Source organism: Rhinolophus hipposideros (assembly GCF_964194185.1).
Source record: "Rhinolophus hipposideros genome assembly, chromosome: 25".
Lineage (NCBI taxonomy): Eukaryota > Metazoa > Chordata > Mammalia > Chiroptera > Rhinolophidae > Rhinolophus > Rhinolophus hipposideros.
The window spans coordinates 9,833,211-9,845,946 of NC_138071.1; the positions used below are offsets into that span (position 1 = coordinate 9,833,211).

Here is a 12,736-nt window from a genome sequence, read left to right on the forward strand (position 1 = left end):
TGTTGATTAGATAAATAAAATGTGACAAGAGAAATTCTGAGGCACTTTTCTCTTTAAAATTTTTTGGTCAAGTTTAGTTAATACATTCTTAAGTGTTCATATTTGTACAATAGAAACAATTTTTTAATAGAACATATTACTCTTGAAATGTTCGTTAAATTTGGCTAAAGCTCTAAGAAGGCATTCTGTAGCATCCTACACACTGGATTCCATAACTTAGTTTAATTGTCAGACACCCACTTGTGCCATCCAGGGTCAGCAGAACAAAAAACTGTTTATCAAAAACTGAGTTTCCTGTTTAAAGTAAATGCCATCTTTAGTACCGTTGATGAGGAGCTATTTCGGTCCCACATGAACTGTTATATCTGGCTTTTACTGAAAACTACACCGGTAAATGACAGCATCATTCTGAATTAGGAAACTTCACATTTCTGCTCAGTGAAAGGGTTTCGGTTTGACCTTGCGCTGGGAATGCTCTGAACCACAGCAGAGGCCTCCAGGGAGCTGCTGAGCAGCTGTCGTGTTTCCCAGCAGAGCGGGGTGTGACATTCTTCTGTTCACCATGTTTATTTAACGGCACACTAACTCCCGGGCTGGCGGTCTCCTGACAACTCCAACCATTATTATTCACCGCTGTGTACCTTTACTACACAGCTGAAGAGATTTCTTATCCATTTTAATCTTAGCAATGAATAACACACTATTTTATATATTTGGGTCAAATTAATTTTATTATGCTCCATGATGAATTGCCACCAGTGCAACATCCTATCCACTATACATTTCAAAAAAAAGTTCACATACTAAACAAAATTTCAGTTGATAAATGGAAACGAATGATTGACCGTCTTTATGAGTCTCATACATACAATATGTGGCTAGCTGAAATTGTCTATCACGTAGCACTTAGATATAAAAAGCCTCATGCTAGGTTGGTAAATGTGAGGGCTGTCAGACAATCATTTAGCTGGAGCACACAGCGGAGGCTGCCTGGCAGTGCCACTGCAGGTACAGAGCTGCCCACAGTGCAACGCAGTGGAGGACTGAAGCATGCAACCTTCGCGTCGAAAGTGATTCGGGCACCGTGCCCGGACCGAACACCACAGCGGCTGTGTTTCAACCAACAGTAATTCAGACTTTGTGCAACAACAACAGAAAGTCTTTTTATCTTTAAGAATAAACTCAATTACCTTTGGCAAATTTTACACCCATCTTACAAGTTCAAAGTTGTGTTTCCAAGTCAAAGAATTGATATCCTCTGCTTAGAGTAGCTCCTGATAAATATTTATCAGACCAAAGTCAGCTGGAAAACCCTGAATTCCTTGGCCAAAAGTTAAGAAAGATCTTCCATTGGCATTACCTTAAAGACATTTCTAGGATATTTAAAATGCTTTTTATAACGTCAAAAAAGGGGAAAATGTTCAACATCACTTGTAGTAATTATACTGCTCCATTTCCCACTTGCACAAATTCCTCGTTTTATTGGTCGGTGGCTGTGCAGCCACAGCACGCACTAAGCTCAAGCCACAATACAACTGCAGTAAGCAGAAAAAGGTTTCCAGCAGCAGAGGGCACTGTTTTTGCAAAAAACAAAAAAGTCTAGAATCTTTCCCATGTGCTTAAATTACTCTTGCAAAGACGGAACATTCTTTGAATAACTTAACTGTTTTACTGCACCACTTACTGCTTTCAGCAACAAAACCTTTTAAATTACTTCTTATGAGAACGAGATGCATGATCACGAGAGATTATGTGATAACTGGTGAAAATTCAAGCCACATCTCGCAGGTCCAGCCTGTCAAGATCACGCCAATACTAGATTTTGGTCGGTATAATTCTATAGAGCTTAATTTTTAGTGGGCTATTGTGACTACAGTAATGAAATACGTTTGGAACTACATTCTGCATATGACTCAATGTGAGAAAAAAATGTGTCTGTACTTAAATCAGATCATTTTTCTACCTAAATTTAAAGTAGGTAGGTATGACAACTAGCATTATAAATATGAAAACCACCTTTAGGCAGATTAGTGTATTGTAGAGAGGCAAGGAAACCCTAATTTTAACACATCATTTAGTATACATAACAAATGTGCAGGTTGTAAAGTTGTTGTTTTTTAATCTATCATTGAGTTACGTGTTCCAAATATAACCCTTCACCTGACATTTGACAAAAAACCTTGAGAAATTATAAAAATTAAAAAAAAAAATAGCATAGTAGGTTCAGCATTACAGTGAATAGCTTTGCCAACTAGATTAGATTTTTAGGGTTGTTATTTTTGAATACCTTGATCCTTGATCCATATGGATTGCAAAATAAAAATACTTAATTTCTTATTTTTATAATGGTCTGATTTTCTATAGCATACTTAAACAAATATTGAAGTAATCATAATGTATAGTCTCATTCATATAGAAGAAAATTATCCCCAAGACCGCTGCTGCCCCGACTCGAACACTTTAAGTAACATTTGTTTCAGAATAACACCAAAAATATTTCTTAAATTTTTGCCAAAAAGAGCCTGCCACATTTGCTATCACATAAAAGTAACTTCAGTCAAGTACAGGTATGTAAGGGCTCCTATGAATCCAGCCTCCAAATGCCACTGCTACACAGCAACAGCCAATGCTTTGTCACAGGTGTGTCACCATTTCCCCGACTAGCATCTCTGTAGTGATTTCTGCAGACCATATTGCTAACATTTGAGAAACTGCATCAGTGTAGGGATGTCTAGAGAACTGTGCAATGTATCAGCTTCAACATTCACATAGCATTGTGTTCAAAACGAAGGGGTTAACTAAACTAAGGTTTGCATCACTTAAAAAAGAATGTAGCGTATACTAGATCTTAATAAGAAAATTTAGGTACAGAAAAAGTAGGGTATGAAAATAGTGTCTTCCTTCTGGCATCATAACTAAATTACATTAAGGTTTTTGTCAGTCTCACATATTATATTTAAACTCCCTTGTTGATGGAATGAAAAATATTCACAAATTCAGTGAGCATCCCGGTGTAAACTTGCACACAACAACAGGGAGTAGCTTTGTAGAGGATTATGACAAACCTTTACAGAATAAATGAGGTATTGCACAGATTAATTAAAAAAAAAGCAAAAAAGGCAACAAAAATATACAGCAAATTGGTAGAACATTTACATGATAATTTTACAGAATCCATAGACAGAAAGTAGTGTTTAGTACTTCACCTTAAAAATATATATATAATATATAGATCAGTCTTCCCATTCATCGTCGTCCTCAAAATCTTCTTCGTCATCTTCATCCTCATCCTCATCTAGAAAAAAATCAAGACAAAACCTATGTGTAAATAAATATTACACAATTCTTGGGTGATTTCTCTGATTATTCAACTTCTGAAACACAAACCATTTGATACCTGGAGGAATACAGTTATTAAGATAGTTCAAAATGGATCTAATAAAACACATCTAAAGAGTCTGACAGGTTTTTGACTAGAGCAAGGAGTCATAAGACGTGAATTCTATCCCTTAGTATCTGTATCACAAATCCCAACCTCTGTGTTTGTGTGTAAAATCATATTTAGGTTGCCCTCTCAAAATTTTAGACTGAATATAGCAAATTCAATGGCTTCTTGTATTCTTCACATGGATTCTCAAACTCAAAACTTCTAAAGTTTTTATCTCCTCCTTCAACCTGCTTCTTCCCCACCACCCTAGTGTGTCCTCTGACAATTACCATTCTCTCAGGTGTTTAGGCCAAAAACCTAGAAATTACTATTGATTCCTCTGTTTTCACCATCCACCCACATCCAGTCCATCAAGTTTATTTCTTTTCACCACTTCCACACCACCATCCTATCTTGCTTAAATTATTGCAATTCTATAGGCCATTTGCCTTAGAGCAAATAAGAGTGGTATTTAAATTCTAAGTTTAAAAATCTCATGTTTCTATCGTTGTAGAAGCCTTCCAGTGGGTGGCCATTGTTACTTGGATAACATCTGATGTGTTACCTCACTCTACAAGACCTTACGTGATTTGTCCAGTTATTGTCTGCCCCCCCACCAAACTTTTCTCGTAATGCCCTTTCCTTCAATTCACTGTTTCTAGATGCATGGCCTTCTTTCTGTCCCTTACACATGCCAAGTTTATTCTTGTTTTAGAGCTTTTGCTGTAGCTCTACCTTCTGTCTCGATGAGTCTTCTCATCATTTAGCTTCACTCAAAAACCACTTCTGCAGAGACCCTTTCCTGACCATCCTATGTAAACTATAACCGTCCCCCAAGATCTGTAATCCTCCCATTTTCTTTTCCTCACAACACACACTCCTACCTGAAATTCTTCTACTTTGTTTATGAATTTGTCTTCACACTAGAATGGAAGCTCCACGACAGCAGGGGCTTTACCTGTCGTATTTATCACTGACTCCTAAGCATCAGAACAGTGATTCTGATAAGCTGCTCAATAAACACGTGTTGACTGATATCACCAAATTCTATGAGTATCTTCTACTTTATACCAACTTTCCATAATTACTGACCTGTTAATAACTATATACCGCATAAGACCATGAAGGCCAAGTTTGTAAAGCACTTGATAATGCTTTAGTAAAGAGCCAGCAGGGACTGAATATGAGACATATCTGTGGGCCAGAGGTACAGAAAACAAAACAATCTTTTTCCTCCTGTAAAATAGATTGATGGAAGGGGTCTACAAATAAATACTTGAACTCTAGTATTAGAACTTGGAAATTAACAGAAGCCAAAGGAGCAAAAATGTCTTCCCTTTGCCCTAATAAAATAATTTATTGTTATTACTATTATTTTTAAAATTTAATTAAGTCTGATGGTTAGCTCTAAATTGTTACAGAATTTATTTGGAAAGGACTTTAATCAACTTCATGCTAACCTGTTTATTTTTCTAGTAAGAGAAACAATTTGCTACCAAATGCTTTTTCTTGACTTACTTTGCAGAATCCACCTGGAGAAACGTACCCAGCATGCCCAATGCGGAGCATCCTTAGAGGATGACGCAGACAAGCGTTTATCAGCACCCATGGTTAGGAAGAGGAAGAGCTAATAATTCTATCATCACGGACTACCACAGGAACAATAATAGTTAAAAGAAATGGGTCCAAAAATAAGTAAAAACCATCTTATACATTCATTATATCAGTATGGCTATTACATAATGCTAATTAAAACTATAAAAAATCTTACTATAGAATATTTAGCAGAACCCATAGGTTTCATAACAGAATGCTGTCTCATTATCACATATTTCACAGTAACCTTACATTCTCCTCCTCTGAGCAGAAGAAGGAACTTTTATTTATCTTGTTGACATTAGCAGCTATCAAGAATCTCCCTGAGTGTGTGAATTTTCCATCTGAAGTTACCTCTTTTTCTTTTCCTATCCAGCCTGAACTTGGTGGTGATTAGTAAAGTGCATTTACTCTCAACAGTCTTAGTTAATTCTCTTGCCATCTCAAGCTTCTGCCACATGATTCAACAGTTCAATAATATCTCTTCTTTGTGACAGCCACTGTATTTATTTGGTGATACATCAACGGATAAGCAACTTTTCCCACCCTCAACCTGTCCTGAGCCGCGTGTGGATAAACTGAATACGATAATCATATTTTAATAGTAATGTCCACATCCATTGCTATGTCTTAAAAGAACAGTTCAGCTAAATTTTTAGCACCAAACAGGTCAGAATATCATGTTTTCAAGAGACAAGTTTACTTGTCTGCTCATTTAGAAGAATGTAAACTAGCAGACAAATGCTTTCTTTATAAACATTCAGGGAAGCAGAAAGTCTAGGAAAACAAAGGCTATCTTTAAAGAAAGATTGTAAAATTACAACTGACATACTGGTAAGCTACCAACTCCAGTTACAATTCCAGTGACAGGAGGAACCTCATCGACAGGAAGCCACGAAAGAAACAGAGCAGGCAGTCCCCAAACCCTTTCTACCCTCCTATTCTCTGATGAACCCACTGACCCTGCTCTTTCCAGGTCACCGACGACCTACCGTAGCTAAAACTAAAGCTTAATAACACATATTCCCTGGTTTTCTCAACCTATCGGACATATTTGACCCAGAAGGCCACCCTGATCCTCATTCAAAAATGTCTTCATTTTGCTTCTAGGATACCACATTCTCCAGCCCTCAGATCTCATCAGATCTTTTCTATTTACATCCACTTCTTTGCTGATATCACTCAGCTCTATAACTTTAAATACCAAGTACATCTTAATAACAATCAAATGTATATTAACAGTCCAGACCTCTCTCCTGAATTCCAGACCCATAACCAAATGCCTACTCAATACCTATATCTGAATTTTTAATAAGTATCTCAAATTTAGTATGTATAAAACCAAACTCCTAATCTTTCCTCTCAAACCTACTGCTCCTCCTTAAGTCTTTGCTTACTTCATTAATGAAAATTTCACCCTTTCAGTTGCTCAGGTTAAAAATCTTGGGAGTCATTTCTTCACTCCTCTCTTTTTTTCAAACATCACTTCTACTCCATCAGCAAACCCAAATGACCTCAGCATTCAAACTATAAGCAGGGTCCGACCACTTCTCCTTGGTGCTACCAGTGATTCAAATCTCCATCACGTCTTGCCTGGATCTCTGCCTCTGCTGAGAACCTTCCCGTTGTTTGCCATCACACTCATAGCCTCCACAGCCTCACTACTGGCCCCTATTACCTCTACGTCATTCCTTCACTTTCTTTCCCTCCCACCCTTGCTCTAGTCATACTGACTCCTTCAGTTTCTCAACCTCAGGTACTTTGCACTTGCTGTTACTGCCACTTGAACACACTGCAAGTTTTCTACATGGCTTCCTTCTGGTACCGTCTCAAATGTCACCATCACCCCATTTCAAAATGAACTTCCCTCCCACTGCTTGTAACTCCTTATACCTCCCTTCTCTGCTTAACTTTTGTCCTTGGTTTTTATCACCATTTAACATACTATATAATTTTCTAACTTATTTTGTTTATTGTTTGTTTTTCTCTCTCACTAGAATGTATTCTCCACAAAGACAGGGATTTTTATTGTTTTATTATTTTATAATTACTCCACAATAAATATTTGTGGTTTGAATCAGCCTATTCTATCCTTGTAACACAGTAAGGGAACAACTATGTCAACTTAAGGAAAACAAATGTTGCTCGAGGATCACAGATATCTACATCCTTAGAGAAACAAAGAGAAGGGAAAAACATTTATTGAAACCTACTACTGTGTTTCCCCGAAAATAAGACCTATCCTGTAAATAAGCCTCAGGTAAGATCAGTCAGACGGACCCATTTAGTATGTTATGACGATGTTCCAGAAGAAGATGACATGACTGTATTTGAATAAATGTAGATTGTTGTACATGAAAAACTAAGACATCCCATGAAAATATGCCCTAATGCATCTTTTGGAGCAAAAATTAATATAAGACCTGGTCTTATTTTCAGACAAATGCGGTATAAGACCTGGTCTTACTTTTGGGGAGACGTGGTATGTGCTAGGCAGCATAGCACATTTTATTTATTTTATTTAACCCTCACATCAATCATATGCTTTATGAATTTTCTCTACATAACAAATAAGAACACTGAGGTCCAATGAGTAAATGATGATTTAATAAGAGCAAAGATCTGTTTCTATCTAGTATATCATGCTGGAGAAGCTCTTCAGTAAACCTCAGCTCCTACATCAGCGAAACCCATATCCTTACTCTTTGTAAAAAGCAGTATTTACTTGCATGTCGTGTGCATATGCTTAATAATAACCTCAAAATAGGTAGTAGTTTATTCAAATAAATCTTTTTAAGAAATGACAAAAAAGACCAAAAAAAACCCCACAAAAAAACCCCAAAAAACCAGAAAAAAAAAAAAAACTTTTGAATTCTTTAGCAAACTCCAGAAACGGTGTAAATTATCTAATTTAACCACTTAATTTCTCAGCCCGAACTCTCATAAATCCAGGAACTGCCTGGATATGTTTATGTCACAGGAATGTCAGGAATGAGATCCAGGAATTGCAAGCCTGTTTAGAGGTTGTCTGCCAGCATTCTATCTGTATTGCTCGGAACAGGAAAAGAAACTGCTGTTTTTCCAAAGCTGTTCTTTCAATTTATGGTTATGGCTGTGGTACCCTGACACCCATTAAGCTTTACACTAGTCACAGTGGTTGACATCTATTAAAAATATGCCCAGAATCCACATCAATAAGTTATTGATAGCAGGGAAAAGCTACTACAGACTGAATCATAAAAGAAAAAGAAAAAGAGAGCTCAAACATTCAAATTCATTCACTATACATATACACACGCTAACATACCTGAAGAATGAATGGCTTTGCTCCTTTTTTGCATCACTTCCATTAACGCACCCACAATTCCTGAAGTGGGTGCAGGTGTCGGTGGTGTAGACTCTTGGCCATCAGATACCTTGGAAAAGAAAGTCAGCAAAATTCAGTACTAAATCCTTAGCAAACAATTTTTGTCTCCAGAAAGGCTTACTTTCTTAGAATTAGTTCTTAATGTAAAAGGAAAACAAAACAAAACAAAACAAACAAACAAAACCCAGGACAGGGTTAATTCAACTAAGAAGAAATAAATTGCTGCTTTACTTAAAAGAATTATTCAAGATATACTTCCTCCCTTCTTAATGTTGAAGTCATCAATATAGCGTCAAATTTAGGTTAACAATCAAACCCTTTCTTGGTGACACTTGCCTTTGCACCAGGGGTACTTCTGTACACGAGCCTTCGGTGGCGACACCATTGAATATAACACTAAAGTAATATTGAGATTCCTAGAATTGCTAGGTGAGAAGCACAATTAAGATACATGAGAGCAGCTGCTGAGACTTACGTTCTCCTGGAAACACTCAGCGTTATTAATAATTCAAAAAGCACCTCCCTTCTCATAGCATAGAACTTCTCTTTAAGGAGACGAGTTGGGTAGCTTTCACAATGTGCCTCCCTCACAAGACAACGAACTCATTCTAACTCAAGTACTTCTCTCTGCTACGGAGTACACTTTGAGGAAAAAGTATTCATATCAAAGATTCCCATTAAAATCTAATTTCTACACAAAATTATCCTTAAATCCAACACTCATGTTAAAAAAGAGAAAATACAGAAGTCTGTAGAGATTTCAGGAAAAAAATCCCAATTTAGAAAGTAGTGCTCTAAGTGCACAATGACTAAAATGAGCAGTTGTTCAGACACAACATTCATTTTGTTTTGTCCCTGGATTTATACATGTAAAAATATTAATATTTGTATAATTAAAAGTGAAACAGCACAGCTGTACTAAATAATTATACAGGTTTTACGACAGAAAGGTATTAACTATAATTTGAAATTCTAAATCATTTCCCAAAGAAAAATTACTTTATTAGGATAAACTTTTCATTTTGGTCTTTACAACTCTTCTCCTAACACTTCTTTTCTTTCTGGACTCAAAGATTTTTTAAAAATATTCAAAGTATTAATACTTCCCAACAAGACAGAGACCCATTCGTTACTATTTAGGTTTTCAGAGACTGTACATTAACTATTACTGTTACAGAAGTGCCACAAACAAAAAAAGATGACAGCCATAGTTTCAGAACTTTGACTTTCAGAAAGCAGCACCCAGTGGGACTCCCCTTGAGCACAGCAAGACACAACCTTGTCACAAACTTGTTTTGGAAGCGCTCAGTGACATGGTTCTATCTGAGTACCAGGAACAAAGAATTCAAAATGCATGTAAGTAAAGACTTGTGTACTTCCTGCCAGCTTTTTAAAGTAAATCTGTGGTTAGTCATATTCATCACCGACTAAACTGATGATTTACATAGAATAGTTAAAGAAACATGGCCAGAGAGATTTCAACCACAGATTGGTTATCTTTTTAAAAATGAAGTAAAATTATGGACTCAGATTATATGTGTAACATACCAATCATTCATTGATTATGCACTTTATAATACTACAATGCAATCAAAAGGAAAGTGATCATTTAGGATGAAAATGGCCTACTGTCCTACTGTTAGAAGGGAAAACATGTTTCTAAAACATTAAAAACTGTTTAGGGGAACATTTTTATTCTCTAAAAAGAAATTTAGAGGACAATTTATAGGGTTTTTCTTCTCTCTCCCTTTTTTGGGTGGGGGGAAGATTAGGGTGGGGAAACTGATGGGGAAAGCAATTAGGAAAAACAACTCACCAACTGTTTAACAAAAGGGGACATAATTGTATTCATTAAAAATAAAATACCTTCTTATTATAACTAAATGAGAGAAAGAAACAAGAGTTGGTTGTAAAAGAGTGAGGAAATAGAAAAGAGAAAAAAGGTAGGTTAGAAATGTGAGATACAGGAATGAGTGACAAAGAAATGGGCACAGATTACAGGGGAAAAACTGAAAGTAAATGACTTAAAATACGCTATTCACCTGGGCTTTGGTGACTGAACATAACTGGTGTCTAATAACTGGTATCTTTCCAATAACAACTATTCTAAGTTCTTCAATTGCTCCTGAGGAACCTTTAGTCTGAACTAAATGGGGAGAGGGGCCAGAGGTGACTGTTCACAGGCTGATCTATGTAGCATCCTGAAGACATGTCAACAAGAGTCAGACATTTTAAAAATTAGAAGTTTCTTAAATCTGTGCTATGCTAATGTTAGTTGCACTCAACTCGTATGCTCCCTACCCATCATTCTCTTCCTAGCCAAAACTTCTGACAAAGTCACCATAGTTCCCTGCACTGCAAAACAATTTTCAATTAAAATCTCCTTCTTTCATCTCCGTTTACTGCACAGAAAAAAACCATCCATGACCAGTCTGAAGGCCTGCAAAGCAAATGTGCCTTTTGGAACTGAGGGACTACATAGAAAGTCCAAGAAGGAAGTTCTGAATGCAGGCAGTTTAGGCTCCAGGTGGGTTGGCAAACGATCAATCACCCAGAGGCCAGACCTAGCCTGTCCCATTTTTGTATACCCTTGAAGCTAAGAGTGGTATTTACATTTTTAAATGGGTGAAAGACAATCAACAGAGCATTTGTGATATATGAGTTATATGAAATTCAAATTTCACTGCCCATAAAGTTTCATAACCACAATCATGCCCACTTATTTATGTACTGTCTATGGCTGCTGCTTTTGTGGTACAATAGCAGAGCTGAGTAGTTGTGACAGAGACCATATGGCTTCCAAGCCTTAAATATTTACTATCTGTTCCTTTAAAGAAGAAAGTTTGGCAAACCTCTGGTCTGGAAGATGAAATGATCCTTTCATCCAATTCAGAGAATCCAAAACTATCTGCCATCACTGTCCGAAATTCTATTAGAACCCTAAATTTTCTGTAGAGTCTGATTCACTACTCATCTAAATTTCAGAACACCTAACCTTTAGAATATCATTTTGTTTTATGAAGTTACTGATTTGAACTTATCTAGGTGATTATAATTGGTTTCAATAAGGGCTATTTTTGCTTCTCCACAGCTTAACAAAAGATTTTTTCTTTAAAGTACCTTTTATTTAAAAGTAAAGTCTAGAAAAATGAATTGTAAACATATTATAAAATTCCATTTATATGAAGATCTAATATAGGCCAAACTAATCTACTGCGATGGAAACCAAAGCAGTGATTCTTTTGTGGAGTGGGACTAAGTGGGAATGGGCACCAGGAAACTTTCAGGGGTGACATTTTGCTGTAGAAGTATGGGTTAACAGGTATTGGTATAAATTTTCACACTTTATGGTATACTAAAATATCAGAAATCCATAGGTTAAAAAAATACCAGGAGAAAAAGTAAAAATAAAGACTTTCAAAGGTGACTTATAAATACTTTAAAATCCTACTATGACAGAGACCAAAACGGAAAGAACAGATTACTTACAGATTTCAGCTGAATACCCTGTCGAATCTGGTCTAGAAGCGCATCCCTCCCCGAGCAGGACACTGGTCGACTGTTCTGTTCCACTTTTTTTAGCTGAGCACCCTCTCTAATTTGATCTAAAAGAGCTGCTTTGTTTCCTGCAGGAGCTGGAACTTGATGGTCACCATCGGAAGGGAGGCCAGGGGGCGGGGGCGGCCCTGGGGGTGGTGGAGGTGGCGGCGGTGGGGGTGGTGCTGTGGAGCCCGCCAGAGACAGAGGCGGAGGTGGCGGAGGCGGCCCCGAAGGTGCAGAGGAAGGAAGGACTGGGGGTGGAGGAGGGTACATCCTATTGGGTGGTGGTGGAGGGACTCCTACACCTGGCCTGGACGGAGGTGGCGGTGGAGGGGCAGCGGTGGGAGCTCTTGAAGGTGGTGGAGGCGGTGCGCCCCTTCCTCGGGCAGGAGGAGGAGGAGGGCCGGAGCTATGTGGAGGGGGGGGAGGAGGCGGAGGCCCTCCTCTGGATGGTGGTGGAGGTGGTGGTGCTGAAATAAAAAGAGAAAAAAAGAAGGTATGTTTTTTAACCCCATGCACATCACACTGAAAAAGTAACTCACTTCAACATGCATAAAAAAATAATATGAGATTGAAAAAAAATGGCATCACATTTGTTTGTTTTATAAAGATACCTGACCACAGATGATATGTTACAATTCTATGTGGAAATACTTGGCTTAAGGGTCACCTTCCTGATGTTTCTAGAAAAAATATTACCTAAAATAGTAGAATTTAGTTTTTAGGAATCAGCACCACTTCTGAAGGTAAGAAAATAAACACTTTTTATAACAACGAAAATATAACAATGAAATTAAACATTTTGG

General features: G+C 37.3%; 1 protein-coding gene across 3 annotated transcripts in view; it reads right to left on the reverse strand.

Moving 5' to 3' along the window:
* Window positions 1-707: 707 nt before the first annotated feature.
* The window catches only part of WASL (WASP like actin nucleation promoting factor), a 63,460-nt gene continuing 51,431 nt past the window's right edge, over window positions 708-12,736 (reverse strand). For 2 of the 3 annotated variants that reach the window (XM_081038139.1, XM_081038141.1), the window contains exons 9-11: window positions 11,880-12,400; window positions 8,331-8,439; window positions 708-3,295 (exon numbers count right to left, since the gene is read on the reverse strand). In XM_081038139.1, coding sequence (XP_080894265.1) covers window positions 3,234-3,295; window positions 8,331-8,439; window positions 11,880-12,400 — 692 coding nt within the window. In that variant the 3' untranslated portion in view covers window positions 708-3,233. The remainder of the gene's footprint in view (window positions 3,296-8,330; window positions 8,440-11,879; window positions 12,401-12,736) is intronic. The other variant, XM_081038140.1, reaches the window with a different exon arrangement.